The sequence below is a fragment of the Coenobita brevimanus genome, chromosome 24 (genome assembly GCF_032717465.1).
Source record: "Coenobita brevimanus isolate Jiangsu-jjx chromosome 24, ASM3271746v2, whole genome shotgun sequence".
Lineage (NCBI taxonomy): Eukaryota > Metazoa > Arthropoda > Malacostraca > Decapoda > Coenobitidae > Coenobita > Coenobita brevimanus.
The window spans coordinates 56,073,504-56,086,003 of NC_136977.1; the positions used below are offsets into that span (position 1 = coordinate 56,073,504).

Genomic DNA, 12,500 nt, shown 5'->3' on the forward strand with positions numbered 1-12,500 from the left:
ACCAGAAGATGGGGGTAGAGGGAGATGGGGTGGCTAAGGAGGGAAGACCAAAGAAATGGGATAATTGAGGGTAGGAGAAGAAGAGAGAGGAGTTGGAGAGGAGGAGGTAGGGGGATGGGAGGGGAGGAGAGGGGAAATCTGAAGAGGAGGAGGAAGAGGGGGGGTACGGAGGGGAGGAGAGAGAGGCGTTGAGAAGAAGGGAAAAAAGGGGTGACGTAAATGAGAGGGGAGGTATGGGGGGTGTTATAAAGGGGGGAAGGTAGTCTTACAAAGGAATACAATGGAGTACAAAGGAAAGCAAAGAGCAACAGGTCCTTTGAGTCTGATTTTAAGGAAAGAAGGAAGGGGAAGTGGACGTAGAAGGAAGGGGAAAAGGGGGAATTAAAGAAGGAAAGTTGTTGAGGGGGAGAGGTGGGGAGAAGAAGAACAGGAGGGGAGTAACAGAGAGGAGGGTGGGGGGGGGTAAGAACAGCCTCCCCCTCTCCTGAACTCAACTTCCTGATTGATCGCTAGCTATTCATTTCTCCGTCATTATTCATCATCACTACCGAAGTTCTTCATCCGGTCTAGTGGTTACGGTTTGGTTCATTCCGGGTCTGTACTGCCTCTCTTGTGACAAGTCTTGCGGTGGAGAGGGGTGCCTTCATGTAGTGGCACTGATATGACCGGCTGGCTCCACTGCCCGGTTATACAAACGTTCCTCGACTCCCTCCTAATTCCCTGAAAGTAGGATGGCGGACTGCAGGAGGAGGGTAACTTTAGCCTGTGGTCCTCTAGCTTCACGATTCAGATGATCCTCGGCTACCACTGCCACCGCCACTACTACTACTACTACTACTACCATGATCCGTTCATCTTAACCTGACCCAGATTTTCGTCCTTTAGCGGTTTAAGTCACGTTGCTCAGTGGAAGAAAAAGACAATGCTACAGCCATACATCCTTTCCAGAACACATCCTCGTGACTGGCACCATATTCAAGTGTTAATCTCTTTACAACTCTGTATTAGATCGAGAGATGATGATTATAGGCCAGTCTAAAGTGAACGCCGTATATAATGAAAACAAGGAGAGGACGAAAAAGTAAATTAACTCTTGCCATGGCGGAACATTTATTTCAAAATAACCAGAAGAAATGATTCGGCTGAGAGAAGTCGAATGCAACAAATAATAATAATAATAATAATAATAATAATAATAATACATAAATAAATAAATAAATAAAAAGAAAAAAGCGTGGGAGTTACAAGCTATCCCTGTGACCCTCAAGATGGCTGCACGTGTTAATATGTCAGACGATGTTATTCACCTGAGAGAACTGCTACGCAGGTGAGAGGTTGTACGCACTGGTAACTCACCCGGACGACAATCAAACTGTCCTTGAAACTGTGCCAGACTGTGCTTACCGTGAGGACACTGTACGAACCCTTGAATAATACAGGACACAAACTACTCCAGGACAACTAAACTGTTCCTGAAAATGTGTTTATCGTGACACACTGCAAGGATGTGCAAACACTAACACGGTACAAACTAGAATGCACTCAGTTGGGCTCATACCTATGCCAACGATATAAAATTCATGATACTGCTATAATTACTCTTTCCCACCAGACAACTACTTTTGCGTCTCACAGTTAGTTAATTCTATGGACTAAAGCTACCCTGTTACACAATATCAGTGAGTGTAAACCTCCGCCAACGTCAACAAAATTTTTATGTATTCCTGCATCCGGATCCAACTCAAATCAACTCCTCCTTGACCCACTGCCCACATATTCACCACAGTTCACTGAAATCCGATAACAACTTTCAGAGATATCCTGAACACAAACGGACAAAAAGACAAACTGACATGGGTGAATTCACAACTTCCATCCAACTTCCCCGGTGGAGTAACTAGCCACGCAAACAGCACTTGACCGGAACGACCCGTCAGCCAAGAGCGCACAGAGAAACAAGACAAACAAGCACGATTAATCAAGGATGCGGGGCAAATATTTACGAGGGTAATAAATTGCACTAAAGTTTGTCCACCTTATCTCGTGGGAGAATTTCGTTCATTTGTTACTTATTTTTCGTCCTTCAGTGGCAGAAGAATATTACGGCTCTACAGTCTCCCCGCAGCACTTCTTCGTGACTTTCATCCAATTCTAGACGCAAACTCCTCCTACAGCTCGGTGGCAGACAATATTACGGCGCCACATCCTTTCCACAGCACTTCTCCGTGACTGGCATCGATGCTGGCGTTACTGTCTTGTTAATACTAATCATTCGGATGCAGAGATGACAATTTTAAGCCAAGTTGAAGTGAAAAGGGTCTGTAAGGGGGAGAAATATGGTGAACAGCCGGCAATTTGTGTGTGTGAGAGAGAGAGAGAGAGAGAGAGAGAGAGAGAGAGAGAGAGAGAGATGGTGGGCAGGACAGGAAAGTGAAACAAAAAGACAAACGATGGAAATAAAAAGACATAAAAAAGACCAACGATGGAAAGAAAAAGACAAACGATGGAAACAAAATGACAAACAATGAAAACAAAAAAGACAATGAAAACGAAGACAAACAATGAAAACAAAAAAGACAAACGATGGAAACACAAAGACAAACGATGAAACAAAAAGACAAACGATGGAAAACAAAAAGACAAACGACGAAAACAAGAAGACAAACGATGGAAACAAAAAGACAAACAATGAAAACAAAAAAGACAATGACAACAAAAAAGACAAACAATGAAAACAAAAAATACAATCGATGGAAAAAAAATGACAAACAATGAAAACAAAAAAGACAATGTAAACAAAAGGACAAACGATGAAAAACAAGACAAACGATAGAAACAAAAAAGACAAAGATGAAAATAAAAAAGAAAACGATGAAAAGACAAAGGACGGAAACACAAAGACAAACGCTGGAAACAAAAGACAAACACTGGCCATTAATCAGGCAATGTGGGAAGTGTCCAGGAGGGTAATACACTTGACTAATGGGCGCCTGATGCAAATAATACCACCACTAACACCACCTATACCACCACCACCACCATCAACACCACCACCACCAATACCACCAACAACATCACCACTACCACCTACACCACCTCCACCAACACCACCACCACCACCACCATTTACGTCCAAATCACATTACATTACTACACCAGGGAAGAGAGAAATATGGCTACTGGGGTTGCAATTCCTCCTCCTCCTCCTCCTCCTTCTCTCCTCTTCCTCTCTTCTCCTCCTCCTCCTCTCCTCTCCTTTTCTTCCTCCTCTTCGTCGTCGTCCTCCTCCTAGTACAACAACAACAAAACCTTCTACTACTACTACTACTACTACCACTGCTATTAATACAACAACAACTACTACTACTACTACGTCAATACTGAAAAAAAAAAAAAAAAAAAGACAATGCAACAGAACAAGAAGGTGTAAAACAGAAAATAAATCGCTCAAGAAAAGGGGTTACAAAGCTTCCTGAGCCGGCAAGAATACGGTGGGTGGGGGGTGGGGGGGGCAGGGGGTGAGAGGGGGTGAGTGGTAGGGGGTAGGGGATGAGGGGGCAGGGGTGGGGGTGGAAGGGGGCACTAACTTCCTGGCGCACTCTGCCCAGCGCCGCTCAACGAATACCAAAGAGAGCGGGGGCGGAGGGGTGCTTAGGAGGGGGGAGGGCTGGGTGAGAAGAGGGGATGTTGCGGGGGTGAGTGTGAATGTGGGGGAGCGGAGGGACTTTAGGGGAAAATGAGAGTGAGGGTAAGGGAGGAGGGGCTAATGTGAGGGAATGTGAGTGAAGGTGTGGGAGGAGAGGTTGAAGTGAAGGAATGTGTGAGTGAGGGTGGCGGATAGGAAGGGATGGAAGTGAAAGAATGAGAGAGGGTGGGGGAGAGAGGTGGCTGGGGGGGGATGTGACTAAGGGTGGGGGAGATGAGTCTGGGAAGAGATGAGTGAGGGTGGTGGGGGGAGAGGAGAGGTATGGGGATAGAGGAGCAAGTGTGGTGAAAGAAAGGGGACTGACAGGAAATAGGGGGTGATGGAGAGTGAGGGGAGAGGGAGGGAGGGAAGCGTGAAACAGGATGAGATCAAAGGAAACAGGAGGGGGGAGGGACTGAGTGAGAAAGGAGGTGAAGGTGGAAGAGAAGAAAAAGGGAGAGCAAATGAGAGTTCGAGAGGAGAAGAGAGTGTGTGGGAGAGGAGAGTGAGTGTGGAAGAAGAAGGGGAGTGAGGATGGTGAAAGGAGAATGGCTATAGGGAGAGTGTGAGAGGGAAGGGGAGAGGGGAGAAGTGAAAGCTAGAGGAAGGGAAAGTAGGTCAGCAAAGATAACGAGTGTAAAAGTTGAGTCTGGGAGAGGGAAAGAGCAGGAGAGGAGAAGGGAAAGTAGGGAACGAGAGCGGGAAAGTGGGGGACGAGAGGGAGTGGGTAGAAGAAAAGTGGAGTGAATGGAGAGGCAGGGTGAAATAAGAGGCAATGAAAAGTGATAAGGGTGCCAAGTAAAGGTGTTCTGAGGGGAAGGAAGAAAATAAAAATAACAATAAACCAAGACAGCTACACAGACTATAATAAATCTCAATGAAAGACCAGGAGTTCCCAAGTAAAGCCTCAAGTAAAGAATGTGACTTAAGGTATGTGAGAATTTATAACAGAGAAATCGATGTTACAAGGAAGTGACAGACTTTAAAATTTCCTGTCTTTATTTACTTACTCAGGACACGTTATAGGTGTGGACATAAATAATGATTCACTTGATTATCATCATCATCAACATCGCCATCATCATCCCTACTTCTTTTCCCACGCCAGCACGGGGTGAGAGAGAGAGAGAGAGAGAGAGAGAGAGAGAGAGAGAGAGAGAGAGAGAGAGAGAGAGAGAGAGAGAGAGAGAGAGAGAGAGAGAGAGAGAGGCCCTATCATCACAAACCCTACTTTTTGTCTGTGCTGTAGTGTAGCCTAATATTGCTACTCGCTAAAGTTGTGATGGCCTCTCTCTCTCTCTCTCAATAGCTTCCCGGTTCCAGAGAAATTGGAGATTCGCTACATGGCCTTTCACTACGTCGAAAGGCGGAATAAACTGAGTACACTGATAAGGGAAACTGAACACCTTAATACATTTTGGAGACAGTGAAGGTGAGAGAGATATTGAAGAAAATGAGGTAATGAGAAGAGAAAGTGAAGGTAAGGGAGATATGAAAAAGAGTGAAGGTATGAGGGATAATGAAGAAAGAGAGTGAAGGTAAGAGAGATAATGAAGAAGAGAGCATGAAGGTGAGAGAGATCATTAAAAAAAAAGAGAGTGAAGGTAAGAGAGATAGTTAAGAAAAAGAGTAAGTGAAGGTAAGAGAGTTAATGAAGGAAAAGAGAGTGAAGGTAAGAGAGAGAATTAAGAAAATGAGAAAGTGATGGTGAGAGGTAATTTAGAAAAAGAGAGAGTGAATGTAAGAGAAATAATGAAGAAAAAGAGAAAAATCAAAAGAGAACTAGAGGACAGTAACTTACCTTTCACAATGGCAACTTGATAAAACGAAAGCTGAAGTAAGACAGAAATGAGGACAACACACCCTGCAGAACGACTAAGGAAAATTGAAAAAAAAAAAGTAAGAAAGACAAAATGAGGGGAAAAAAGACAATAAAGAAAACAATAGGAAGATTATGTAAGAAAAAAAAAACGAAATCAATACTCACCCTGTCGAAAGATTATTATTTTTTAGATAACGGAACTGAGGGACGAAAAACAAATGAATAAAAAAAAAAGACAATAAAGACAGCAAGGAAGAAAGACACAAGGAAAACACAAGAAAAACAAAACGAATGATTAAACAGAGCAAGTAAGAAAGATACAAGGAAAACAAGAAAAAACGGGTGAGCTAAAGATGCACCTGAAGATCATTACTCACCTGGTACACGGCGAAGGTGAGGGCGAGGTGGGAGATGGCGGTGACGGAGCCCGCAAGGATGCCCCACCGGAGAGGCAGCGGCAGCATGGAGTACGTGACGAAGACGATGAAAAGCAGATACCACACCTGCCGGAGAGGGGGAGGGAGGGGGGGGGAGTAGTCATAACCCCTACTACTAATCCAATCTCTCTACCTATCTATCTATCTATCTAATCCCTCCAATGCAAATAATCCACCCTAATTCCAAATAAAATCGCAGGGACTTGGCAAGAATATGATAATAAAATAATGTTCCACGTAATTTACTGTTCAAGAAAGTTTATAAATACGGTACCTGATTTAAGAACATTTGTAAATACGGCACCTGATTTAAGAACGTTTGTAAATACGGCACCTCATTTATGAACGTTTGTAAATCCGGTATCTGATTCAAGAACCTTTGTAAATACGGCACCTGATTTAAGAACGTTTGTAAATACGGCACATGGCTCACGAGTCTAAATACGGACCAAATTTAAGAAAGTCTATAATAAGGGTACCTGACAAGAAAGGCTGTGAATACGGCACCTGATTTAAGAAAGACTGTGAATACGGATCCTAACTTAAGTGCGTAAATACGGTACCCAACTTAAGAAACTCTGTGAATACGGTACCTGATTCTCACTCCTGGCTACTCCTCCGCCACCATTACCACCTCCTCCACCTTCTGCGTCTGCGTCTGCGTCCCTCTGCTGATGCTTCTCCAGGTAGAGCCCCTCCGCCACCTGGCATATGCAGCCTGGAAGAGAGAGGAAAATGGGGTCAGGTCCCCCCCTACTCTATAAACATGTGATTTTAAGCATGAAGACTCTTTAAACGCGATTTTTGTATGCACGAGGGCTCTTTAAACGCGATCTTCATGCACGAGGACTCTTTAAACGCGATTTTTGTATGCATGACGGCTCTTTAAACGCGATTTTTACGCATGCAGACTCTTTAAACGCGATTTTCACGCATGCGGACTCTTTAAAGGCGATTTTTACACACGCAGACTCTTTAAACGCGACTTCTGTATGCATGAGGGCTCTACAAAGGCGGTTTTTAAGCATGGAGGCTCTATAAACATGAGACTTTGTGCATGACGGCTTTATAAACACGACTTGTGTGCATGTGGGCCCTATAAACGCGATTAGTATGCATGAGGCATCTATCAACATGGGATTTTATGCATGCCTCACTACAAACATGGGATTTTATGCATGACGTCTGATACTGGAAAAATATGAGACTTTGTGCATGGCAGGAAAAAATATCATGGTACGACTGCTGCAACCTGATAATGAAGAAATAACATGAATGACGAGAATATTTTAGGCAGGAGAGAATATCACGGTCCTGTAACTGGAAAGAAATAAAGAGGATATTTCAGGAACGACTATGCTCTTTTCACCTTCACTTGGCCCAGACTTTCTTCTTCCAGCTGCTTATTTCACGGTCTTCAGTGGTGGAAAAAGACAATACCGTGGCTCCACGTCCTTTCCACGGCACTTTTTCGTGACTAGCATCGTATTCTAGACTTATTCTTTTGTTACAACTCAGGACAGATGTAGACAAGGCAATTTTGGGCCAAGTTACAGTAAAATGAGTACAGAATATGCATGACTAATATCTTGAAGACGCCGCTGAAACTTGACACACTTAAGATTTCACGTATAACTTCTTGGGTAACTCGCCGGGACAAGACTAACAGGATTATTATCCGTGACTATGAAAGAATATCCTGGACCGGTGGCTGGGAGTGGCTCAGTACAAGATAACATGACTAGAGAGAGAGAGAGAGAGAGAGAGAGATGGCTGGACCCGGACCACCAAGGGTCCCTATGCATGACTGGATTACATTGGCTAACTCGCTGGAAGAAAAGAGACACGATAATTTAAGCCTTGGAAACTAATGGAATATCAGTTACCTTGTTTTGGCTGGTAATAACTGAATCCGATATACATAACTCCTGAAAGACTCTCTCTCTCTCTCTCTCTCTCTCATCAAATGGAATACGTATTATTTTTTATTTTTTATTTTTTCATTTCTAATATTTTCAAGAAGCTCTCACTTACAAGAACACGACTGAGCTACGTGAGAAGAGGCAGGATATTACAGGTTGGTGTGTGTGTGTGTGTGTGTGTGTGTGTGTGTGTGTGTGTGTGTGTGTGTGTGTGTGTGTGTGTGTGTGTGTGTGTGTGTGTGTGTGTGAGAGAGAGAGAGAGAGAGAGAGAGAGAGAGAGAAAGCCACAAGCCCACCACACATCCCCTCCTCACCCACTCCACCCTCACGTAAACAATATAGCATCATGCCAATATATCTGGGCATGGAGGGGGACAGCTATTGCCTTGGTGTTATTTTGCTGAGTGGGTCTAAGAGGAGGAGGAGGAGGAGGAGGAGGAGGAGGAGGAGGAGGAGGAGGAGGAGGAGGAGGAGGAGGAGGAGGAGGAGGAGGAGGAGGAGGAGGAGGAGGAGGAGGAGGAGGAGGAGGAGGAGGGGGACACGAATTCTCAAGGGCCTCCTCCTCCGCTTCCACCTTTGCCCCCTTCACCTCCTTCGTCTATGTCATTTTCTTCCTGTCTACCTCACACCATCATCATCCTTTTCTCCCTCCTCTTTTCTCCTTCATCGCCTGCGTCTGAGTACCATTTTCCTCCTTCATATCTCACATCATCACCATTTTCTTTCTCTTTTCTTTCCAACAACAACAACAACACCAACAACAACAATAATAATAATAATAATAATAATAATAATAATAATAATAATGACGACTACGACGGTAACGACGACGATGATGATAATGACGTTAGTAATAATAATAATAATATTAATAATAATAATAACCATAAAGAAGATTAATATTGTTCTGCGTTAAGACATAAGGACAACTAAAGAAAAATACAGGAAAAAACGAATTAGGGACAACATCTTATTCCCCACCAATTTCTTCCAAGATCTTATTTACGCCTTCGAAGACGCTCCTTGAGATTTCATAAGTTTTGCCTCTAACTCGTGTTTCTGTACATCCTCCTCTGTGTGTGTGTGTGTGTGTGTGTGTGTGTGTGTGAGAGAGAGAGAGAGAGAAACACCCATCACCACCACCACAACGCCAGCAGAGAAGGAGGAAGGCTGGGTTATAGGAGCCAGCGAGGAAGACTGAGGAATATTTGGGCGTTGCTGAGAGACGGAACTAGAGCAGGATGGGAATGACTGGCGGGATGGGACTCTCTCTCTTACCCTAATCCATCCCGGCCACTTCCTCCCTCTCCTCCTCCTCCTCTCTCTTCCTCACGCTCCTCCTCTTGTTCCTCTCTCTCTTCCTCACGCTCCTCGTTCTGTTCCTCCTCCTCCTCCTCCTCTTCCTTCTTTACCAACCTCGCCTGTGTCCCTCTCTCTGCTTTTCTCATTCGTCATCATCAGTATTTTCTTCTTGTCATTCTCTTACTCTTTCCAATCCCAATCTTCTAAGTCATTCCCTAATACCACTTCAGTTATTCTACTTCCTTCTAAGTCTCTTCTTCAATCTCATTTCACCCAGCCTCCCCCACCACAACCCTAAACCAATCCCACTTCACCCATCTCCTCTCACACTAGCTCCACTTCACTCTTCACTTCACCCTATCTCCTTCCAACAAACATCTTATCCTAATCCCACTTCATCCGATCTCCTCTCACTACTAACTCCACTTCACCCTATCTCCTTCTACGAGACTCCTTATCCTAATCCCACTTCACCCAATTCCCACCACCACAGCCCTCAACCAACCCCACTTCACCCAATCTACTGTACACCCACTACAGCCCTTCCCTAATCCCACTTCAGTCAACCTACACAGCCCATGTAAATCCTACGTCACTCAAATCCCAGCAGCACATCCCTCAACAAATCCCACTTCATCTGTCCTTCCGCCACTGCCCGCCCTTAACTCCTTCAATCCGGTGACTTATTTTTGGCATCATTCTTGCATTTTCCTGACAATTTTCTTTTCTTTTCCTTTTTTTTTTTTGGGGGGGGGGGGAACAGACCTCGCGTAGTCAAAAAAGAAAAAAAGTTAATCAAGTATTCTCGTCGGGTAAGGAGGTTCCCTAACACCTTTTCTTTGACGATTTATTTTCCGAACTAGTCAATTAATATACCCTGGTTTGTTTCTTATGCCCAATATCGACACAGACTGCATGAATAATATACAGTACAAGAATATAATAACTGAGCAGAGTTAGAATAAATCGGTAAGGAGGAAGTGTTAGGGAAAAAAAGTCGTAAGAAAATAGTAAGAAAAATACTAGGCACGTCCTCGTATTAAAGGGGTTAATCCCACTTCTAATCTCTAGTGTTAGATCTAAGTAGTATTTAGGGCTCCTAACACCTTTTCCTAAGCGATTTATTCTGCATGTTTCACCACTCCCGTCCATGTTATTTATATTGCCTTGGTATAGAGGTACATTGCTTTGATTACTGTACACACAAGGGGATTTTAATGTGCAAGTGCTAGAATAAATCGCTACTGAAGAGGTGTTAAGAAGCCTCCTTGTAGCTTTACCTAATCTCCTCCCAGCACATTCATTCCCTGAGTCCCATTTCTCTCTTTTTTCAACGTGTATTCCTTCATTTCATATTGTCCGTTTCTCTCTCTCCTCGCCCTCTCTCACTACCCTATTTCAGTCTCTCTCTCTCTCTCTCTCTCTCTCTCTCTCGCTTATTTTCAACGTGTATTTCTTTATTTCACATCATCCGCATCTTCTCCTCGCCCTCTCTCACTACCCTATCCCTATCCCAATCTCTCTCTCTCTCTCTAATCACCCCCATCCTCCCCTAATCGACGGTTCCATTAGGCGAGACATCAGTTAATCCTATGGTCGCATCGTCGTCTTCCCTTTATGAACTAACGAACGAGATTTTTATACCTTTTGATTAGAGAATATTCGTCCTTATTTTCAAGGCAATATACGGACGAATAAGGGAATGAACGAAAGGGGTTAAGGACGAATAAAGAATAGGATGAAATACGGACGAATACGAAAAGAACGAAATACAGTAAAGGACGAACACGGCACGAAAGACCCGGCATGCGGACGAAGACGAAGATGAACAAAAAAACAGGAATACGTACGAACACGAACTAGCACTAAAATGGACGGAAATGATACGGACGCGGAGGGTGGTATGCCGTGCGAGGAGGGCTTTAGTAGTAGTAGTAGTAGTAGTGGTAGTGGTGGTGGTAGTAGTAGTAGTAGTAGTAGTAGTAGTAGTAGTAGCCCCCAGGATCATCTATAATGTGAACCCAGTGGACTGCAGGCTGAAGTTCCATTTCTCCGGCAGTCCACCATCATCCTTTTGGCGGACAGGGAAAGAGCTGAGGGACCCTTGTATAACCGGGCAGCGAATCCCCTTTGTTATATCGGTGCCACCACGTGAAGGCGACCCTCTCCATCACCATAAGACTCGTTGCACAGTAGAAACAAAAATACTTGACATGGGGGAGTGTATTAGGGGTTGTTAATGAGCAGGGATCGAAACACGAGTGCAAGATGAGGTAGTGTATGAGGGAAAGGGGTATATAACTGGAAGAGAGGTGGTTATTGTGGAGAGAAATACAAGATGGAGATGCGGGGTGATGGAAAGAGGGTGGTGGAGAGGGGGGTGGTGAAAGAGGGAGGGTGGTGGAGAGGGGGGTGAATGAGGGAGCGTGGTGGAGAGGGGAAGGGGTGAAGGAGGGAGGGTGGTGGAGAGGGGGAGGGGTGAAGGAGGGAGGGTGGTGGAGAAGGGAGGGGTGAATGACGGGAGGGTGGTGGAGAAGGGATGATGAATGAGGGAGGATGGTGTGGTATGGAAGGAAGGACCGATAGATAAATGCATGCAGGTCACTTTATCGACGTCACCCCCTTACATCAAGCAATAGATACAATACAGATAGATAGATAGGTAGATAGATAGATAGATAGACAGAGAGATAGATAGAAGGCAAAGTTGAGAGAGAGAAATTCTTAAGTGGCTCATTCCCCCCCACTAAATGCGACTTGCTTAGAGTTTTAGATACTTATAAACTTAAGAGCAACTGAGAGGTCTTGGCTAATTTTAGAAGAAGGATTAAAATGTGTGTGTGTGTGTGTGTGTGTGTGTGTGTGTGTGTGTGTGAAGGACAGGGTGGATGGGGATGCGTGTGGGTGGTGTGGGTGTGTGTGTGTGTGTGTGTGTGTGTGTGTGTGTGTGTGTGTGTGTGTGTGTGTGTGTGTGTGTGTGTGTGTGTGTGTGTGTGTGTGTGTGTGTGTGTGTTATGAGGACTGTTCTGATAGTTTCCAGAGTTTAGGGAAGTTGCTGCTGTTGGGCCGGAAGTTATTATTGGTATTATTGTTGTTATTGTTGTTGATATTGTTGCTGTTCATGGGGTTAGAAATGTTGTTGTTGTTAGTTCTGTTATAGTTGTTTTTGGTGTGTGTGTGTGTGTGTGTACGCTTGTAAATTGAGAGGAAGTTGCTGTTGCATTTGTGTGTGTGTGTGTGTGTGTGTGTGTGTGAACTGGGCCTGTAATTGTTCTGGGAATACATCTCAGCTGTCTTGACTGTGTTTAACGAAGGTGCTCTGGTTGCAATAA

General features: G+C 44.4%; 1 protein-coding gene across 1 annotated transcript in view; it reads right to left on the reverse strand.

The window, feature by feature from the left end:
- The window catches only part of LOC145393387 (adenylate cyclase type 8-like), a 261,593-nt gene that overhangs the window by 159,350 nt on the left and 89,743 nt on the right, over positions 1-12,500 (reverse strand). The window contains exons 7-8 of the mRNA XM_080267483.1: positions 6,538-6,662; positions 5,885-6,010 (exon numbers count right to left, since the gene is read on the reverse strand). Coding sequence (XP_080123609.1) covers positions 5,885-6,010; positions 6,538-6,662 — 251 coding nt within the window. The remainder of the gene's footprint in view (positions 1-5,884; positions 6,011-6,537; positions 6,663-12,500) is intronic.